This window comes from Octopus bimaculoides, chromosome 1 (genome assembly GCF_046866305.1).
Source record: "Octopus bimaculoides isolate indiv1 chromosome 1, ASM4686630v1, whole genome shotgun sequence".
NCBI lineage: Eukaryota > Metazoa > Mollusca > Cephalopoda > Octopoda > Octopodidae > Octopus > Octopus bimaculoides.
In genome coordinates, this window is record NC_142928.1 from 132,090,232 (window position 1) to 132,112,964 (window position 22,733).

Consider the following 22,733-nt stretch of genomic DNA (forward strand, 5'->3'; position numbering starts at 1 on the left):
AGAGGCTGGAGCTCTCTGAACTTTGCCCAGCCTATTCTAGCAGCTACACTCTCAGAGCAGCCCACTCTACTGACTTGGTCACCTAGGTAACAGAAACTACCGACTACTTTTAGTTTTCCCCCTTGGCATATGATGGAATCTATTTTCTGTACATTTTTGATGTTTATTGTACCTGTGCACCTTCCACACACAAAAACTATCTTCCCTGTTAACCTTCCCCTGATGTTGTTGCATCTCTTTTGTGTCCATAGCTTACACTGGATTTCTACCTACGCCTTCTCTACAGATCAAGCAGGGCCATCTACCTGAAGGGATTTGTGATTTGTCCGCCTTCCTACATACTAAGACTTTGGTTTTTGCTAGGTTAACTCTAAGGCCCTTCGATTCTAGACCTTGCATTCACACCTGAAACTTCTCTAGTTCTGGTAGTGAGTCAGCTATAAGAGCAAGGTCATCAGCATAGAGGAGCTCTCAAGAGCAGCCTGTCTTGAATTCCTCTGTTATCACTGGGAGGACTCTGATGAACAAGAGGGGACTGAGGACTGATCGTTAGTGAACTCCTAGTTGTATCCTGAATTCTTCACTATATTTGTTGTCAGCCCTCACCTTACTGACAGCATCCCTGTACATGGTTTATGCAGCTGTCACCAACCACTCATCTATCCCTAGTTTCTGCATTGACCATCAGATAAAGGATTGGGGTACCCTGTCAAAGACATTCTCCATGTCAGCAAAAGCCAAGTACAGAGGTTTATCTTTGGCTAGGTATTTCTTCTGCAGCTGTCTTACCAGAAATATAGCATCAGTGGTGCTTCTCCTTAGCACAAACCCAAACTGCATCTCATCTAAACTGACTCTCCTTCCTAATTAGTTGGGCTATGACTCTCTCTGTGGCTTTCATCACCTGATCCAATAATTTGATACCCCTGTAGTTATTTCTATCTAAGACATCAACTTTACCTTTGTATCAGTTGACTTTGGTGCTGCTACACCAGTCATTGTGTATGACTCCTTTGTGTATCACGTGATTAACTATATGGGTGACTAGACCATAGCCTACACCGTCAGATATTTTAAGCATCTCAGCTGTGATTCCTGATAGACCGGGGGCTTTCGCTGTCTTCATATCCTTAATTGCTTTATCTACCAAGGTACCGTCAAGTCAGATAGCTGGTCCCTTAGTTGGTCAACATTTACCAGACTCTCTTTCTCCCATTCATTCTCTTCATTTAGCAATCTTTCATAGTGGTATCTCCAAGTCTCTTTCTTTGCAGCATCATAAAATGCAAGTGAGCCATCATCCATGTGAACACATTTCTCTCCTTTGACATCGCAATTTTCTCTCACACACTGTCTTGCAACTCGGAACACTTCAAGTCTCTGATCCTCATGATGCAGAACATTGGCTAATCTCTTCTTTCCTGCTTCCCCTCTGACTAAGTCAACCTGTCCCCTAGCTTGCCTTTTGGCTGTATGATACAGTCCCCTGCTACCACCACACTTCCAGGCTTTAGTTTCTTACATTAGGAGTGTTATACTTTAAATATATGTTGCTTTTGATGAAATCAGTATCTGATAATCCATAGATATTGATGGCTGTCATAACAGCTATAGCTGAGAACTATTCTAATCATAAATCTATTGCTATAGGCCTTATTCACAATCCTGTCATTGATGTGAAAAGTAAGGGTTTAAAATTTATAAAAAAGATTTGAACTTATTTAATTTTTTTTGTAAATATATACATGGTTGAGAAAAATTTTGATTACTACATGGCTTTCTGGACTTGTGCATTAGTTGAATGTTTTAGGATTAAGCCATTTCTTCTTGTTCAATATTGCTGTTGATCTTAACGTGGATTAGCTTGCAAAGAAAATGAATGAACGACAGAAACGCTTGGAAAAAGAAGCTACACGGTAAGATACTTCATTGACTGATTAAGATTTCTTTTGCTGGAATGTAACTCTAGATTTAGGAAGTGCAAAGTTTTTGCATTAATTTTTCCCTCTAAAAGTTAAGTAGTTCTAACTTGGGATGCAAATTGGATCACCTTTTTGGTTTATTAAGAATATAACATTTCTTTTTACCACCTTGAAAATGTATTAAATATTGGTTTCTTACATCACAAACCTGAAATCATTTGGTACAGAGAGACAAGAAACTTTGGTGTTCATACATTTTCTAAATGCATTAACTTTTTAACTGCAAAATTTCATGCTTATTCCAGTAATGATATTAAATATCTACCAAAAAATAGAATTGGTATTTCCTGCAAGTCACATGACCTCAATAAACATGACATATCTTTTATCTGTTACTTGTTTTAGTCATTAGACTGGGGCCATGCTGGGTCACCACCTTGAAGAATTTTTAATTGAATGTATCAACCCCAGTACTTACATTTTATAAGCCTGGTACTTATTCTATCAGTCTCTTTTGTTGAACTGCTAAGTTATGGGGATGTAAACACACTAGTGTCCATTGTTAAGCGTTGGTGGGGGGACGAACACACACACGTACATAGATATATATATATACAGGGTTATTCAAAAAGAATGAACCGATTTGATTACACAATATTTTGATAAGGAAAAGCAATAGAAAACTCCAGCTAAGTCACAAGTATTTATTCACAATCAACTTTTATTTCCTGTTTTACAAGTGTTCAATGTGACCACCACCTGCAGCACGGGCAACACCAATGCGATAAGAGAATTCCTCCCAGAGACATGTCAGCATATCACGATCCATTGAGTACTTCTTTGGCTCTCTGGTTGAATGCTTTATCGAAGTTTTTCCATTTCCCTTCTATGTCAATATCTTCTGGAATCGCCTCAAGCAAAGCAAATTTATTTAGTTCCATAATGAATTTGCTTTTGATATCCTGATACACATCTGGGAGGAATTCTCTTATCACATTGATGTTGCCTGTGTTGCAGGTGGTGGCCACATTGAACATTTGTCAGACAGGAAATAAAAGTTGATTGTGAGTAAATACTTGTGACTTAGCTGGAGTTTTCTATTGCTTTTCCTTATTAAAATATTGCATAATGAAAATGGTTCATTATTTTTGAATAATCCTGTATATACATATATATGATGATAAATTAAGTAGAGAGATACTATTGACAATCCGATAATTTATTTAGAGCTCTTACCTCTGCTGGCGACAAAGGGACTCTCACTCAGGGTAAAAGGCAGACTGTATGACGCATGTGTACGAACAGCCATGCTACATGGCAGTGAAACATGGGCTGTGACTGCTGAGGACATGCGTAAGCTCGCAAGGAATGAAGCCAGTATGCTCCGCTGGATGTGTAATGTAAATTTGCATACCCGTCAGAGTGTAAGTATCTTGAGAGAAAAGCTGAACATAAGAAGCGTCAGTAGTGGTGTGCAAGAGAGACGATTGCGCTGGTTTGGACATGTGGTGAGAATGAATGAGGATAGCTGCGTGAAAAAGTGCCACTCCCTAACAGTTGAGGGAACCCGTGGAAGAGGTAGGCCCAGGAAGACCTGGGCTTAGGTGGTGAGGCAAGACCTTCGAACATTGGGCCTCACCGAGGCGATGACTACTGACCGAGACCTTTGGAAATGTGCTGTGCGTGAGAAGACCCGGCAAGCCAAGTGAGATCGTTGCCAGTGCACCTGGACTGGCTCTTGTGCGGGTGGCACATAAGATGTACCATCCTGAGCGTGACCGTTGCCAGTACCGCCTGACTGGCCTTGTAGGGTTTTCGAGCGAGATCATTGCCAGTGCCCCTGGACTGGCTCTTGTGTGGGTGGCACATAAAAGACACCATTTCAAGCGTGGCCGTTTTCGTGCGGGTGACACGTAAAAGCACCCACTACACTCTCTGAGTGGTTGGCGTTAGGAAGGGCATCCAGCTGTAGAAACTCTGCCAAATTAGATTGGAGCCTGGTGTAGCCATCCAGTTGCACCAGTCCTCAGTCAAATCGTCCAACCCATGCTAGCATGGAAAGCGGACGTTAAACGATGATGATGATGATGATGATAATATAACATAATATTATATAACAAATGATTATTTAAAAAAACCATAAAAGGCCAACAAATTGTTTCAACTTATATACATTTTCTGATATACATGCACAATAACAGTTCCCTTATATATAAGTCACTTTAGGGTCATGGTTTAAAGATAGATAAAATTCTGTTTATTACGGAATTCTCCCTACAATAAATTAAGTAAACAAGGAAAATTTTTATTAGGTTTCCATTCATATCTGCTATGGAATTATCCCTCCAAGAAAATAATAAATATAGAAGATTATTATTAGTTAATTTAAGCAATAATTTTATATATCAATTAATTAAAATAAATAGAAGAGTTGTTGTATTGAAGATGTAATTGTTTCTATACTTTTTGTTGCAGTTATACATAGGGGAAGACTTAGATAATTAATTATATGCATATATATACACATACCTCGCTTGTTGTATGTTGTGGTGACAAGGGACTATCTTGGACATGAATGGGTTTTGATTGGTATGTATCTGAGATGTAATGAAGTGGATTTCGATGGTTGTGGATTGCACTTACTTGGTTGTATTGTCCATTAGAGTGGTTTTGTTATTTTTTAATTGTAATTGATGTATGATTGAATAGTTAATGCTCACGCTTATAATACATAGACATTTGAATTGATTTTTACAATCCAGCCGCCCTTTCACATGGAATTACGTCTATCTTTAAACCATGACCCTGAAGTGACTTATATATAAGGGAACTGTTATTGTGTATTCATATTAGAAAATGAATATAAGTTGAAACAATTTGTTGGCCTTTTATGGGTTTTTTTTAATAATTGTTTTAATAATTATTTATGTTATATGATATGTTATATTATATTCACAGTATATCATGTAATATAATATAAATAAATTATTGGATTGTCAATAGTACCTCTCTATTTAATTTATCTTTGTAATTGGATTATGCCCATATTTATATGGTATTCAACTGACGTACCAGTGAATTGGATGTTTAACACACCCCTTTGAAGGATCTCTTTTCCTCAGTTTGTGAACATATATATGATGAGATTCTTTCAGTTTCCATCTACCAAATCCACTCACAAGGCTTTGGTCGGCCTGAGGCTATAGTAAAAGACACTTGCCCAAGGTGCCATGCAGTAGGACTGAACCTGGAACCATGTGGTTGGGAAGCAAGCTTCTTACCACACAGCCATGCTCAACAAAAAAATAGTTTCAAGCATGACATTTCTCTACAAAAGATAGATTAGTTTATAAAACTGCTTTCTGCAGTTAAAGATAATGAAATTTTGAGTGGATATATCTGATTTCTGCAGTGAAAGGGTTAATGATGTAAATGATGTTTTTGGACCTGGAGTTGAAGCTAAAATACTGATAACAATTTGCCACCGCATCATAAAACTCGGCAAATTTGTTAATAACAGAATATGAATATTGTAGATTGAGTTTGTTGTAAGTTTAGGGTTGTCTCTGTTCTCATCTGTACTATGTGTTTTTTGTCTTGTTTTCACTGTGCTGTCTGTTATATGTGATTTGTTTTCTATCTGTTTTGTGAAATGTTGTACGTACTATGTCCTTTGTTGATAAAAACCTACTTGCTATGCAGGAAATGATAGTGTTGAATTAAATATTTAATATATTTGATTTTATTTTCAATGACTTTTTGTCTTCTGTTGCTTTGACTAAGATAGAAGAGTTATTCTGTAATTTTGTAAATTTCTGCAAACCTCTTAACTACAAATATATATATAAACCTTGTTCACTGAATGAATGTTAATTTTTCTGTATTTTTGCAGCCGTTTTTCCTTACCCACAAAACTTTCTAAAGAACAAGAAAATCGCAAACAAATCTTTAAAAAGACATTAGATTATGAGATGGATGTGGTGAGGATGTCTTTAATTTTCAGAACTATTTTCAGTTTTGTTGTTTTTTGTTTTCATTCATACCTTGTATTTAATTTTAATTTAGCCCCTTGGCATTTGTAAGAGATACTAAGCATCTTGATGTTAGATATCCTGTGCTTTCATGATGGATATTAGATAGCTTCATGCTAAGATATCTTGACCTATTCACATATATATCAATATGATGATACTTGTGTATTGCTATGTGACTTAGGGCTTTTTCTGTTACTCAAGGTAACATGGATATAACTGATTTTAACAAAGCCCCTTATGGATAAATGGTTGAGGTTAGTATGGTTTAGGTGTTCTGTTGTTGCAGGTTAGTGATAAGAAGGGATACATAAATGGACAGTTTTGAAGAAGAAGCATTTGGCAAAGGACTGTTCCTTGGCTATTATTTAATGAGGAAACGTTATGGATTGGCAGAATCTTCAGAGTACTGGGAAAATGCCTTGCAGCATTGTGGTTTTGACTCTTTGCATTCTGATGTCAAATCTGATGAGGTCAACTTTATCTCTCATCTTTCCAGAGTTGATAAAATATAATACAAGTCAAATACTGGGTTGATATAATTGACTTTTTTCTTCCTCCATTGAGCATCTTTGTTGCACACATAATGTAGTGCTGTTCTGTTGGCAGACGATAAAGTCTTGAATTTTTTGACTGGTTCCTAGGAGTCTCTTGTCTTAAGTACACTGTACTTTTGATGAAATAATACTTCGAAATAAATGAGTGTCACTTTTAACAATAAATGGCTATAATAGTATTTTATTTTTGTTTTAATTTAAGAAATGGCTTCAAAATATAAGACAGAAAGTATCACAGGATCCGAAAAACCCTGAGGTTATAAAATATTCAATCCAAAGTATATTTCGGTGAGTCCTCACTCAATAACTTTTTCCATAAACTTTGTGATTTTTTCCCTATTGGTAGTTTTAAAGTTTGTACTATTGTGAGAGAGCTACAGTTGGATGAGTTGATAGTGTGCTGATCAGGGGTCCAAGGGTTCAGATAGCATCACTGGTGTTACACTGTGTGAGACACTTAACCCTTAATGACTCAGCCCAGTTAGCTCTATCTATATAAGTGCTGTTGGGAGGTACAGTTCATCACTCTTTTTTCGTAGGTGCTCTGTAAAATTCAGTAGTTTTGACTTAAGATGCTTCTCTGGGTGAAATCTATGAAAAAACAGAATGGAGAGAGATGTTTCTCAAACTGTTTAATATCAACAGAAACTGGGATTAGGGTTTTCCTGTCTCAACTAATTTTTACAAACCATTATGTAGATTACATCATAATATTTGGATTACATTCAATCAATAGTCCTCAACCACCCAATATTGAAGAGCTACCCCCCACCCATCATCACTACCACAGACCTATCTACCCATGTCAATATCATGACTCCTACTTCACCCTATTAATGCTTCAACCTAACCCAGTAGTTCTTTTACTGACAAATAGCAGACCCTAAAACTCTGACAAAGAACATTAGCGAAGTTTTTCTGTGCTCTTTATTATTGAGAAAACAAAATTGAGTTTGCATCTATATAGTTCTTTCTTTGCTGTGGAGTTGGACAAGATTATAAAGTTCGAAGTACAATATATAATTGTCTATTCCCTTTTATCCTCCCCTTTTTCAGTTCTTGTAGTCCCCACCCATAAGAAACACTGACCTAAACTATCACACCAATCATCAGCACCCTATTCCACTCCATCAATGTCCATACATTATGTACCCCATCAGTATCTTACCAGAACTATTTCATTCTATCAACTCCATTGTCCTACCCCACCCACAATGAATACACTGTAGCATAGTGGTATGATATCTTTTCTATTATAGCCACAAGGCCTGAAATTTTGGGGTAGGGGTTAGTTGATTATATTGACCCTAGTGCTCAATATTATTGACCCCAAAAAGATGAAAGGCAGTTAACTTTGGTGGAATTTGAACTCAGAATGTAAAGATAGACAAAATGCTCTAAGCATTTTGTCCAGCATGCTAACAATTCTATCAGCTCACTGCCTTAGCATAGTAGTGTAATATATCATCTAGTAGTAGTAGTATTATACTGCTGTGTAATATGCCATCTATTAGTAGTAGTACACTAACATTTGATATTGTCAGATCCAGAATCTTAGGAATCTGGTGATCCTCTGCATTAATATGAAGTAATATATAGGGAAAAGTTTGTACAAGAGTTTTGTGAATTAATTTGCTTTGTAGAATGAAAAGCTAATGTTTTGAATTCTTGTTTTCCATCTCAGAGTTGGGTTGATCTAGAACATTTTGTAACTGTCTTATGTTATAGCTGGGTTGGATGGTTCTGCAAATTTAGTTGTTTTTATAATTTATTTTGCTAAGGTGTATATTTAGTAACAAGATACATTATTTATTTGGTTGTTGTAAAGATGGAAGGGACTCATCACCATCATTTAATGTCCACCGTTGCATGCTTACATGAATCAGATGGAATTTATAGAAGTAGAATTTTTACAGCCAGATGCCCTTCCTGTTGCCAACCCTCACCTGTTTCCAAGAAAGATATTTCCCCCATGGCCAGACATGTTTTTTACAGAAGACTAGAAACAAACAACATTGTATGATAGTGATGCTTCAAGTGATGTCAACACACACACACATACACACGCACACGACGGGTTTCTTTCAGTTTTTACTATCAAATCTACTCAAATTTATTTTACTATGGTGCATATTTTTTATCAGGATATGTTATGTATTTTGTTGTTATAAAGCTGGGGGGAACTGTAGATATTAATCTACATGGGACAGATCCAGCTGACAATCAAATTCATTGTGAAGTTCCAAAGATGCTCAAACAGTTTTCCTAATTCTGATGGCTGGTGACAGTGTGAAAGATGCAATTAATTTCTCACCCACCACTGACTAAATAAAACTCATCATTGTCTTCTAATATCACTGACAGTAGGGTGGAATATAAATTAAAAAGTCCTGCTCTTAGAATTAGTGACATTGTTGCATCACTAATTCTAATTACATGGTTTTCTTCATTTCCAAGATTAACCTTTTTTACCTGATTATCTCTATATATGAAAGGTGAATAAAAGGGCTAAGTTTGGCATGTGTCAGTGGTTCAGTCCCCCAGTGCTTTCTACAGTGTTGAGCATAAAGAGGGCAATTACTCAGAGAAAACCTTCAGTGATGTCAAGGCAAGGAGAGAGAGAAAGAGAAAGAGAGAGAGAGAGAGAGAGAGAGACACACACACACACACACACACATGCACACACACACACGCACACACACACACGTGCACTCACATACATATGTATGATGGGTCTCTTTCTCGGTATTTCATGGTGGATATCTTCACTCTTCAAGACCCTGCAAAACAACTTGCTAGAATATTTGTCTCCGTAGATTGACATTGTTGCATCACCAATTCTAATTACATGGTTTTCTTCATTTCCAAGATTAACCTTTTTTTACCTGATTATCTCTATTAATTCCCTTCTTATAAACTACAGATGTGTGGATCACCCTCTGACAGCGCTGCTGAACAAGTATCAACAAAAGGTTTTACGAAATCTCTTACGACTCACTCAGTCACGATCATTTGAAGTGAGCCAAATAAAGGTTCCATTGAATGTCCATAAAAACACATCTGGTTTACAACTGGAAGGTGATAGTTCAAAATCTACTGGTGAACTTGCCTTTACAAAGCAAACACCATCATTGGAGGATACTTCCAGTAACGATGACTCTGGAGTTCAGGAAAATAGAACAGCATGTGATAGAAATGAGCAAGAAGCTGGAAAGCAGTCCAATGAACCATTTTCAGAAGATAAGAAAGTAGAAGACAATATAACAGATTCAACTTATATGAAGGATATGGAGGATGATACGCTGGAAGATATAATCATTTCAAATAAAGAACAACTTCTTACTGCTCTTGAAGTATCCGATGAAATGCAAGAAAATCTAATTCAAGAACAGAAGATGCTGAACAAAGTGAAACTAAAAACTGTAAATCCGGCACAGTTTACAGAAACATCAAAAGATGAGGAATCTGATGATATGGGTTCAAGTTCATTTGATGAAAGTAGTTTATTGAAGTCTTACTCAAGCAGTGAAGTAATAGATGAATCTGTCTATATCTTGAAACTAACCGATGAAGCATATCAAAGGCATTTACATAACATCAGTAAAGATATATTACTTTACAATGAAAAGATAATGAAGATGTTTATTGTCTGTTATGAAGAACTAGATTCTGGTGAAGGCCGAGACCAAATTTATGCTTGTATTGAAGAGATGTTTTTCAAACCAATTTGGCCTCATTTATTGCTACTCTTCAGGTAAGATGTTTCCAATTTATTCACTAAGTTTATGATTTTTGCAGTTTATTTGTTTTCCATTTATATTAATCGGGAGTTAGAAGATATGCATTCAAACTCTTCTTACATGTAGAACATAGTATTCAATGTACACCTCTCATAAAATACATACATCTAAACTTCATTAACCTTTAGCATTCAGATTATTCTGCCAAATTAATTGCTTATTTCTTCACATTGTTTTGAATTAATCATGCATTATCTTCCAGCTTCAAGATTTCAATGATGTGATTGTTTATTTTTAGAATGGCATTGTAGGGTAGGTGTAAGAAGCCACATCTAGCCAGTTTAAACATGAAATGGGTAGAATATTTGGGATGGATATGGCTGGATTAAATGCTAAAGTGTTAGAATATCATATGAACAACATAAAAAAGGTGTAAAAAAAACAACAAAAGATAGGTGACTCCTAGTATTCGTGTATATGACTCATTGAGAGGGTGATCAAGGAAGGATACTTTGAAGTGGGTTACTTTCTGTAGACCTGTAATAATTAAAGCAACTATTCATTATACAGTGATCCTATTGCTTGTACCTATCCCTTTGTGTCTACACTGTATTTGTAATTTGGCCTCAAGTACTAGACTAATAAAATATATCCCACTAGATTTTTCTAGTGTAGAAAGAATTTGTAACTCATTTTTGCATATATAAGAGTGTAGGAAATTTTTGTTTGTGTATTTTGCACTGAGTGGGTGCTACACAATTTCTTTACATCAATGTTTGAGGAAAATTAGCAGAACAAGGAAGCATCTGAATATAAAACAATCTTTTATTCAGTGGTCAGGTCAGGTATAGAAACAGCAATGTTGGAGTTAATAATACTTTGTGAAGGTATTCTTCACAGAACTCCAGCAAAATCAGAGCTGGTCAATTATCGAGCGTCCAGGACAGGAGCGTAGGCCAAAATTGAGAGCTGCTAAATAATTCTACCTTGCAGTTAGTTTGTAGATATCAATGAACAAGCTGGCCTAGAAAAGTCCATTCAGAAGATCAGAAACAGTTTTTCCCGTGCTTTATCATCCATGAATGATTGTCTCATGTTTGGTGAGAGAGTTGTTATTTCTCAAAAATTACGACATCTAGTTTTAAAACAATTACATATGGGCCACCAAGATATAAATTATATGAAATCTAATGCAAAAAGACAGACACAACTCTCCCATTGTACTTGTTTAGGTAGCAGAAGAAAAAATGTGAAGATAAATGTAAAACTATTAAGAAAAAAATTAAAGTTCTTAATGTTTTCTCATCTTTTCACTGTTTAGTGAGAAAAATAATCTTATTTTCACATTACTGTGTCTGTATTCACTTTTTCAGTAATTAATCTTTTTATCTAGAAGTTAAACATTAGGTTTAATTTGAAAATTAATACTGACAATATACATTGTATTTCAGAATTGTTCATAGAGATGAAGAATATAAAGCAGCTCAGGTAATGACTGACTATCAGAATGTAATGCCACAAGATGTTGATGTGGCACCAAATCTTTGTCTTGAACAGTCTTCCACTTCTGGTCAGTTTCCTTATCAGTCTGCAGTTGAAGAGTTGAGATCAGTGAAAGATTTGACAACACCCTTAATGAAAATGGAATGCTTAGGTAAGTAATTGCAAAGCAGGTTTTAAGTTTATGAATTTTGAAATAGTGTATGTTGTGCCATCGCAAAATTGAAGACCAAGCTGTTGAATTAGTTATTGAATATCACTTATTAGCAGTCATCAAACAAGAATGAAAGGTAGACTGTATGATGCATGTTTGTGAACTGCCATGCTACACGACAATGAAACATGGGCCATGAGTGCTGAGGACACGCGTAGGCTTGAAAGAAATGAAGCTAGTATGATCCACTGGATGGGTAATGTCAGTGTGCATACACGACAGTGTAAGTGTCTTGAGAGAACTGTTGGACATAAAAAGCATCAAATGTGGTGTGCAAGAGAGACAACTGCATTGGTCTGGTCATGTGTTACATATGGATGAGGACAGTTGCATGAGGAAGTGCCACTCCCTAACAGTAGAAGGAACCTGTGGAAGAGGTAGACCCTGAAAGACATGGGATGAGGTGGTGAAGCATGACCTTCGAACATTGGGCCTCACAGAGGCCTTTGGAGATATGCTGTGATTGAGAAGACCCGGCAACTAAAGTGAAATCGCAGCCACGCATATCTGGTCTAGTTAAGGGTACTCCTGATGTGTCGGGCGATATGATATGCTTGAGAAGACCTGTTGAGTCAAGTAAAACCAATATCATAGCTGTGGCCAGTGCCCGCTGACTGGCTCCCATGTTACAAAGTTTCGGATCTGAGACACCTGATGTAAACAAACAATGAGATCAAAGATGAAAAATGGGTAATGGGCATATTTGACATGTTTCAGGAATTTTTGCTTGTTTATCAGCACCCATCCAACCCATTCATTATCCATGAACTCATTTGCTTAAACAGCCACTAAGTAAAGTGGTGTAATGGTATTGAATTTACCAATTTTACATATTAAACACATTCTTGGAAGCTGGTAGGTAATCATCATCATCATCGTTTAACGTCCGCTTTCCATGCTTGCATGGGTTGGACGATTTGACTGAGGACTGGTGAACCAGATGGCTATACTAAGCTCCAATCTGATTTGGCAGAGTTTCTACAGCTGGATGCCCTTCCTAATGCCAACCACTCAGAGCGTGTAGTGGGTGCTTTTACGTGCCACCGGCACAAAGGCCAGTCAGGCGGTACTGGCAATGGCCACGCTCAAAATGGTGTATTTTACGTGCCACCCACACAGGAGCCAGTCCAGCGGCACTGGCAACAATCTCGCTCGAATGTCTTTACACATGCCACCGGCACAAGTGCCAGGAAGGCGACACTGGGCACAGGTGCCATCACAATTTCGCTTTCGCTTGCCCCAACAGGTCTTCGCAAGCTGAGCTATGTGTCCAATGAAGGAGATGACATTGGCATGGGTGCCAGTCGTTGAATTTGTAACTGTTAATGAATTCTAGGCACATGGTATTTTGTTATGCAACCATGATATACTACAAAGTATAAAGTATGGTTGCATAACGAAATACCATGTGCCTAGAATTCATTAACATTTACCTACCAGCTTCCAGGAATGTGTTTAATATGTAAAATTGGTATCTCCAATAACATTACACTGCTATATTTAGTGGCTGTTTAAGCAAATGAGTTCATGGATAATGAATGAGTTGATGGGTGCTGAGGAAGGAGCATATTGTTGTTTACATCAGGTGTCTCGGATATGAAACTTTGTTACAAAATCGGTGCCAGCTATAATTTCTATAGAGAATCTGTAGAGATAACTTGAACAAATGAAGTAATAGCACTGCTAACACAGTAGTACATGATATTGGCTTATAAAAAATGTTAATATACTTTTTAGTATATTATGGTTGCATAATGAAATACTGTGTCCCTACAAATCATTAAAGAGAGTGAAATGTTTCTAGATGATTACTTCCTGTTTTGTTTTCCAGTTCGTGTTATCCGACAGGTGTGCCAGTGCATTGCAGATTATCAACATCCAAGTCATAGTGGTGTAAAGAGCAATATTGAAGATCATGCACCTTCAGTGTATGTAGACCACATGTGGCATTTCCTTCATTATATCTTAAATACTTATGTTTCTATATGCATTAATATGTATGTGTGTGTGTGTGTGTGTGTGTGTGTGTATTAATGTGTTTGTGTATAAATATGTATGTGTATGTGTGTATCTATCTATATCTATCTATCTATATATATATATTGGATCGTCCCATAAATAATGCGTTTTTTTATACTTTTTTTTTTATTTTTCAAAATTTAGATAAACAGTTGTTTTTTAATCTAAAATATACTCTCCTTCATTTTCTACAATGCTTTTCTATCTATCTGGTAGACTTGCAAGGCCCCTCTTCTAAAATTCATTTGTCTGTGACAAAAAATACTTCTCCAGTACTGTCCTGACCTCGTCTACAGAATTAATGATTTTTCCATCCAACTGATTTTGAAGACTGTGGAGTAAATGATAATCAGGTTGGGCAATATCCGGCAAATGTGGTGGGTGGGGCATCGTTTCCAATTCAAACTGCTCCAGCCTCCAGAATATCATCTTCGTTGTATGTGGCCAAGCATTATCCTGATGGGAGAGCACCTTTCATCTTGAAACCAAAGATAGTTGTTTTTCTTCTAGTGTTGACTTAAGCCACTCAAGCTGCTTACAGTAGATCTCCTGTGTTATCATTTGATTTGGGTTTAAAAGTTCAAAGTGGACTAAACCTTTCATATCCCACCAAACAGATAACAACACCTTACGTGGCTGAAGACCTAGGTTGCTGGTGTTTCTCCTTTTCCTACCCACTGTCTACAGCGCTTAACATTTTTATAGAGAACCCATTTCTCATCACCAGTCCAAAGAAGGTTCGTTTGAGATGTGACAGCAAAGAAGAGCACACATTCACTCTCTGCATGTGATTAGACTCTGAAAGTTTGTGAGGAACCCATTGACCCAATTTGCTAACTTTTCCAATTGCATGCAGGTGTCGATGAATGGTTGAATGACCAAATCCAAGCTTCTCTACTAGTTCCTCAACAGTTATGATAATATTTTGTTCCACCAGGGTTTGCAGGACGTCCTCGCCGAGCTCTACAGATCTTCCTGGACAAGGCTCGTCTTCTACGCTGTAGTTTCTGGTTCGGAATTTCTGGAACCACTGTTGACACTGGCTTACGCTTATTGTCCGATCCTCATATACTGCATTAACATTCCTTGCACTTTCTGTTGCATTGTTGCCTTTATTGAACTTATAAAAGCAAAATATGCCGAATATGCTCCTTTGTCACTTCCATTATAGCTTTGAAAAAATAACTGTTAAAATCGAACTGCACTCTTCAAAACTTGCACTAAGAATAAGGACAAGATAAAATTACTACCTGCTTTTATAGCAAGTTGATGCAGGTAGTTTATCCTGTTCCCCTCTGACTTTTAACTCATGCAATTGAAAAAAACCGCATTATTTATAGGACGACCCAATATATATACAGGCATACCTTGGCTTAAATCGTTTCGATTTAAGTCTTTCTTGATTATACATTGGTTTTCAAAAATGATATAGGGAAAAATAGAAATTAAGTTAAGTCATTTTACTCGACTTTATGTCTGTCAGCCACCAATATTGGACTTGTAAAATCACTAGAAAACCATTAAAAGCACATAAAACCATGTTGCTGTAGAATAAATAAGAATAAAAACATAAAATCTTATTAAAATATGTACAGTAAATGTTAAGATACACACCATAAAGTAATGTAGCTTAATGAATGAAATCATGAAATCACGAAATCACCAAATTGTATGTAGATATTGGTAAATTTAAAATAAATTAGTTTTTTTTTTTACTATTGCAAAATAATAATAAGTATTGAATTTGTTTTTTAAGCTTAAAAAAAGGTTGTTATTTTACCATGTCTTATTGCAATCCGCATTCATAAATAAAGCATCCACGATGTACAATAAACACCGCCAAATTGTATTCATAATTTAGATTACTTTTTTTTTTTACTGTACTGTATTAAAAAATAAAAATTATTTGTTTGTAAGCTTAAAATAGGTTTTTATTAACCCTGTATTATTGAACATGCATTCATAAATAAAGTACAGAACTGGGAATGGTTATTATCGGTTTAGCCTAGAGACAAGTAAATTTGGCCTAGCCTAGAGTGAAGTTAATTTGAATTAAGTCATTTTTCGACTTAAGTCATGTCTCCTGGAACCGATTAATGACGTAGGGTGAGGTATGCCTCTTCATCATCATCATCGTTTTACGTCCGCTTTCCATGCTAACATGGGTTGGACGATTTGACTGAGGACTGGTGAACTGGATGGCTGCACCAGGCTCCAATCTGATCTGGCAGAGTTTCTACAGCTGGATGCCCTTCCTAATGCCAACCACTCTGAGAGTGTAGTGGGTGCTTTTACATGCCACCGGCATGAGGACCAGTCACACGATACTGGCAACGGCCACGCTCAAAATGGCGTTTTTTACGTGCCACCTGCACAGGAGCCAGTCCAGCGGCACTGGCAACGACCTCGCTCGACCTTGCTCGAATAATTTTCTAATATGCTACCGGCGCAAGTGCCAGTAAGGCAACGCTGGTATACATATATATATGTGTGTGCATATGTATTGATGTGTGTGTGTATATATATATATATATATATATATGTATAAATGTATATGTTTAAATATACATACATACATACATATATACTCATATGTATCATCATCATTTGAACATTCATTTTTCCATGTTTGTATGGGTCAGATGGAATTTATTGAGGCAGATTTTCTGTGACTGGATGTTCTCCCTGTCACCAACTCTTACCTGTTTCCAAGGAAGATAGTATTTCCTCATGGTCAGACATGATAATAATAAATGTTACAATTCATGTATTGCAATAAGATATATTTTGTGGTACATAATGTACGTAATAATATGAGACAATCAGAATTTTTACCTTTGAATTAAGTGTTACATGGGGTTTTCTTGAGAGTTTACTTGTATATAAGATACTTTATCAAGAACTGTACTACTCAAAGTGGACAGTAGCTCCCCTAGGAATAGTGGAAAATATTATGTGGGTAGAGAGGACAAAGGGGGACAGAAAGTCGGGAGGGAGACAATAGATGAATCTGTAACGTTCATTATCATCATCATCATCACTCTGCCAGCTGTGGAAACATGTCTGACGATGGGGAACTGATAGACTGCTGTCAATCACTAGCCTGTCAGCATATGTTGTAGCTGGTCAACTGCTTAGTCAACCTCTGCTCCTGTAGCCATGTGTTGGTTCCCAGAGTAACACATCCCTCATACTTTTGTTCCTGGCCCAGTAGTAATGCCTAGCAAAATGGAGTCTCCTGGCTTTGACAACCTCTGATATCAGGGGAAGGTCCCTGTAGAGGTCTTCATTGATCACCCTCTGTTGCTATCTGATATTCAGTGCATGTTGGAGTAAGCGGGTGTAGCATCCATCTAGTCATTCCTGCAATGTTTTTGCCAGGGTCCAAGTTTATGCCTATAGAAGACATACAAAAAGAAAAAAAAGAAGAAAGAAAAAAAATTAATAACAGAAAGCAAAACTACCAATGCCCTACATCCCAACAACATTTAAGAACCATGCTCATCAATGTCAAAATGTCACACTCCAAAAAATCATCAACATCTTACATGTAATACATGTAGCTCCAAATGTTGGGAATTATTTACAGAAATAGAAAATACTGAACTTCTTGAGCAGTTGCTATGCCTCTAATTTTTTCTGAATTATAGAGACATATGGGGCTGATGTATTTCCAATTTCTTTAATCCTAAGCAGATAAAAGGTACACTTTCCTCCAGATATATAGGTACAGTTGAACTTGGTACTTCAAGCCAGCCAATGAATCCCTTCTTAATTCTATAGTGTTACCACAACTATTATCATTACCACAATCACCACTACACCATTAAGTTTTTAGAATTGCTTCTTTTCAGTGGTGCAGATGATCTGCTTCCAATCCTGCATTATGTGCTGATCCGTAGTGAACTACCAGAACTTGTATCTGAATGTGCTGCCATAGAGGAACTGATCCATGAAGGGTAACATAAACTCATATTTATTATTTCACTTGTCTTCAGTACTTTTATTTTTATCTATGGTTTCACTGTGTCTGGTAACCATATTTTGCAGTATACAAGTTGGAATTTTCAAATTAAAATTTGCAGCTAAAAAAGGTGGGATGACTTATACACCAAGATGTCTTTGGAAGACCAAAAGTTCTATGTGAAATGCAGTAGGATTTGGAAAAATAGTGACAATGTTTGAATGTTTACACTATATACTACATTGACTTGTATGCTGGAAAATATGGTACCACACTCTCATGTCTTTGTTTACAGTGTGTGTGTGCGTGTGTGTGTGTGTGTGTGTGTGTGTGTGTGTGTTACTATGTTTTTCTACCAATGGTTACAATATATGAAGTTATTACACTTTTCTACCTGTAGTTATAACGTGCCAAATTATGAAATAACTAATGTATTTTATCAGCTCTTAGCACAGTGTTAAAATATTCTTATGTGCAAAGTGTGTAATAGACAGGCATCCTCTCTTATGTGCAAGCATGGCTGTCTGTTTAAGAAGTTCACTTTAAAACCCCTGGGTTCAACATCATCATATAACACTTTGGGTGTCTTCTACCATAGTTATTTGCTATTTGTTAGCAAATGTGTTCTGAGTGGAATTTGATAGATGGAAACTGTATAGAAGGGAGCCTTGAATTGATGGTGCTCTGGAATGAGAGGGTCAGAAACGCAAGGTGTTCTGGATTGTAGTGTGTCAGTGTGAATCAAGACGTCATGTATATAGAATGATAGTGATGTGCTTTCCCCACTCTGATGTAGAGAAGAAACAGGCACAGGCATGGAAATGCTTCCTTCAGAGATTGCTGAATAAAGGAAATCTATGGGAGATGGGGAGACTACCACAAATAGGTCCAACAGACAAACCAACTCTTGAAGTTGAGAACTATATAGTTAAAAGTACAATTAAGGATATGAAGGCTGGGAAAGCAGCTAAGCCTTTGGGTATAATCACTGAGATGCTGAAAACATCTGGTGCAATAGGACATACTCTTGTCACATGCAGTCAATCAGGTAATACTGAGAGGTGTTCTGTTTATCTATATTGCCAACTACTATAAGAGCAAAGGGGATGATTTAGAAGGAAGCAACTACAGAAGTAATAAATTGATGGATCAAGCTTGGAAAGTAATAGCAAGTGTTATAGCATAACTAATCAAGAAGAGAATTAGCTTAGATGAGATGTAGTTCAAACCGCAGAGTATTCCATTTTCATTTGCAAAGTTTCTTACTTTCTCTTTTAATGTTTTTATTTCAAGTTTTAATTCGCTATTTGGAAAATCGACAGTTTATTGTATTAATGTATACGTAATGTAAAAATATTATTTATTGAATGAAAATTTAAAATACCCATATAATTTTTGTAAACAAAATTTTAAATTGATTTTGTTGTTATGGCTGTTTGGAATGCTATAAGCCTTACAATAATAACTATCTGGGGTGGAGGTGAAGAATACGCACACCACCCATTTATGGCGTGACAAAAAAAAAAACCCTAACCCTAACAAAACAAATTGTAAATATTTTCAGACGAAAAAGCGAACAATTCAAAGGAAGTTTTGCTGTTGTTTCTAGCACAACCCAAACCACCCTTCCTTTTCACTCCCACATGTATTGATGCTTTTTCAATATTTTTCTCTCATGAAACACATTTTATGGAATGATGATGCTGAAGTAACACACGCGTGGTCCATTGGTGGAAGAAAAACAATAAATTGTAATCTAAATTTTTACCCCCACCTGAATCAAACGAAGCCGTGTGTGTGTGTAAGGAAAAACATTTTCTAACTGGAAAGTATGTTATTAAAATGAATTATCCTTTACATAACTCTTTTTTTTTTTAAAACAACAACAATTTCAGCATGGAAGATGTTTGTAAGCCATTCAAGAACACACAAAAACAGTTTCATTTCAACATTTAAATTTCATTTGTGCCAAAATATTTGTTGCTTTGAAAGCACGACCTGTTCACTAGCAAAACTTCATGCTGCATCACTTTTGTGAAGTTCTGTGAAATTTAAATGTTGAAGCACGGCAGGAGGTGCAGATGAGAGCAGCTGCATCAAACTCTCTCATGCACCAAATGTCAATTCCTGAAGTAAAATTCGTGAAGTAAAATTGTGTAGCAACACCAAATGGTGGTGCCCCAGCATGGCCACAGCTCATGAGCTGAAACTAGATAAAATGAAAATGAAAAAAGAAAAGTGAAACTAACTGTTTTTGTGTGTTTTTGAATGGCTTACAAACATCTTGCATGCTGCACTTGTTTTTGTTTCAGCACACAATTTCAGATCAAATCACTTTCCATGCAAGTACATCTCCGTAATGTTTTGAAATCACTGTGGATAAATGCCAGCAATGACCTTCTCCAATATTTTAATTTCTAAACAGGAACAATCGGGGGCAAGGAGTGGGGTTGCAAAAAGTTTGTAATTTCTCAAATTTTCTTTTTTATAGCAGCATATAAATGTATTTATGCGGAAAAAATATCGAAAAATATCAATACATGCGAGAGTGATAAAGAAACAAAGAGGGTTGCCTTTGGATGTGCTAGAAACAACAGCCAAATCGCCCTTAAATCACTCAATTTTCCCTCTGAAAATAACAATTTTTCTTTTTTTTTTTTAGCTGAAAAGGCTCTTCCCATGGTTTTGAAGTGCAAAAAAAAAAAATTGGTCAAAATAGGTCTGGATTGTGATGATGAGGGAGTGGGGTTGTAAAAAAAAAGTTTTCAAAATTTTTTTCACACAAAGATACATCTCCCCACCAACCCCATCATTTCAAAGGCTGTGGTTTAAATGAAATGGAGAAAATCCATGAAAAAATTTTCCTCACAAATTTCTTTATAATTGTAATCTATGCTGTTTGGAAGGGATTTGTATACCCATTTTCCTGAAAGCTATGAGGGAAAAAAGATCATGTGAATTCTTCAAAACTCTTCTCTCCACCCACTTGGAAAAATTATTTCCCACAAATCCCTATATACTCTGAAACCACAACATCTAAGTGGTATTTGTAGAAAATTTTATTAAAAAGTATCCATTTTTCTGGATGTTATGAGGCAACAAAGTTGGGAGCATATATATCTGAAGTAATGCCCTTTTATTTATATGATTTTTTTCATTTCATTCATTGTTTGCAATGTTCTCTTCCTCCCTCCTCTCTCTCTCTCTCTCTCTCTCTCTCTCTTACACACACACACTCACTGCAAAGCTTACAGATGGGCTGCTGAATTGTAATCTCTATGTTGCTTTGAGGGGAAGGTAGAACTTGACAAATTGCTCCTCCCTCTGTTGTTGGACTATCATGATGTTTGTTTAAAAGAGAGAGAGATTATGACTGTGATAAAATAATGAAAACAATATTTACTAAGAAAGCACTATTATACAAAGAAATAATTAGACGTAAAAATTATTAGAAGTGGGAATCAAATGTGAAAATATTATCAAGGGGCTAGCAGAAAACTGCCTGGAGTTTTCTGCTAGTGATTGCAGTGAAATTTACTGCTCTGAATGTATGACATTCAGAGTAAAAATAAAGTAAAGTTCAGTGAGTTATAACTTCTGCTGGCAACAAAGGAGTTCTTTCTATGCCTCTGACTGAAGAGTTGATTATGTAATACTTTTGTATGAAATGCAATGTTGCATGATTGTGAAATATGGGTGCAAAGAATGTATGGAGATTAGAAAGAAATGAAGTGGGCATGCTCTGTTGGAGGTGTAAAGTGTGTGTGTGTGTGTGTGTGTACTATATGCTTAAAATTTTACAGAATTTTCATAATTTTTACTGTTGTTTTTTCTTTCTGTCTAGGTATCTTCTTGGTGAAGGTGGCTACTGTTTGACTTCGTTCCAAACAGCTCTTGGATATCTTACATCTCTATCTTCAGAAAAAGTCTTTCACACTTTACCTGGAAATTAGTATGAAATTGTATTTATGTGATATTTGGAAAATTCTTCAGCAAAAACAATGTTTTTTTGCATTTATATGCTGGAAATAATATTGAGCCTTCCACCTGCCCCAATTTCTTCTATAGATTTACATTCCATGTTGTGTGGGATTCTCTGTAAAGTTTTCAACAAGCAGTGATGGCATTTATTAGCTTCAGTAAGCTATCTGGTTTATATCACACAGATGTTGTGTTGTTTGTTCTCGAGCAAACAGCTCAACTGTTTTAATTACTTCATTGTTATATGTTATATGGTCACCTTTTTTTTACCATATAACTAATACATTACTAATTAAATAACTCAACCACAATAATATTTATAAACAATATCTTATTTATCATCGAATTCTACTATATAAAATAAGCATGCAGTGATATCAAATGACCATTAACAATGAATCGGTAAATATATAAAATATATTACTAATGATATATCAAGTCAATAAAGTTTACAAAATACTTGGAAAGTTTCAATTAAAATTTTATTTAAAACCCTTATCTGTGTTTTTAGTTTTTCATTGCCTGGAGGCGCAATGGTCCAGTCGTTAGGGCAGCGGACTCGCGGTCATAGGATCGCGGTTTCGATTCCCAGACCGGGCGTTGTGAGTGTTTATTGAGCTAAAACACCTAAAGCTCCATGAGGCTCCGGCAGGGGATGGTGGCGAACCCTGGTGTACTCTTCCGCCACAACTTTCTCTCACTCTTACTTCCTGTTTCTGTTGTGCCTGTTATTCAAAGGGTCAGCCTTGTCACACTCTGTGTCACGCTGAATATCCCCGAGAGCTACATTAAGGGTACACGTGTC

At 36.4% G+C, this 22,733-nt stretch overlaps 1 protein-coding gene across 5 annotated transcripts in view; it reads left to right on the top strand.

Annotated features, from left to right (window-relative positions):
* Window positions 1–22,426, top strand: part of LOC106882636 (VPS9 domain-containing protein 1) — a 63,300-nt gene extending 40,874 nt beyond the window's left edge. For 4 of the 5 annotated variants that reach the window (XM_089358450.1, XM_014933379.3, XM_089358456.1 and 1 more), the window contains exons 7-14: window positions 1,864–1,916; window positions 5,815–5,902; window positions 6,713–6,798; window positions 9,434–10,264; window positions 11,702–11,904; window positions 13,796–13,892; window positions 17,838–17,942; window positions 21,792–22,426. In XM_089358450.1, the coding sequence (XP_089214576.1) occupies window positions 1,864–1,916; window positions 5,815–5,902; window positions 6,713–6,798; window positions 9,434–10,264; window positions 11,702–11,904; window positions 13,796–13,892; window positions 17,838–17,942; window positions 21,792–21,900 (1,572 nt within the window). In that variant the 3' untranslated portion in view covers window positions 21,901–22,426. The remainder of the gene's footprint in view (window positions 1–1,863; window positions 1,917–5,814; window positions 5,903–6,712; window positions 6,799–9,433; window positions 10,265–11,701; window positions 11,905–13,795; window positions 13,893–17,837; window positions 17,943–21,791) is intronic. The other variant, XM_089358460.1, reaches the window with a different exon arrangement.
* The last annotated feature ends 307 nt before the right edge of the window (window positions 22,427–22,733 follow it).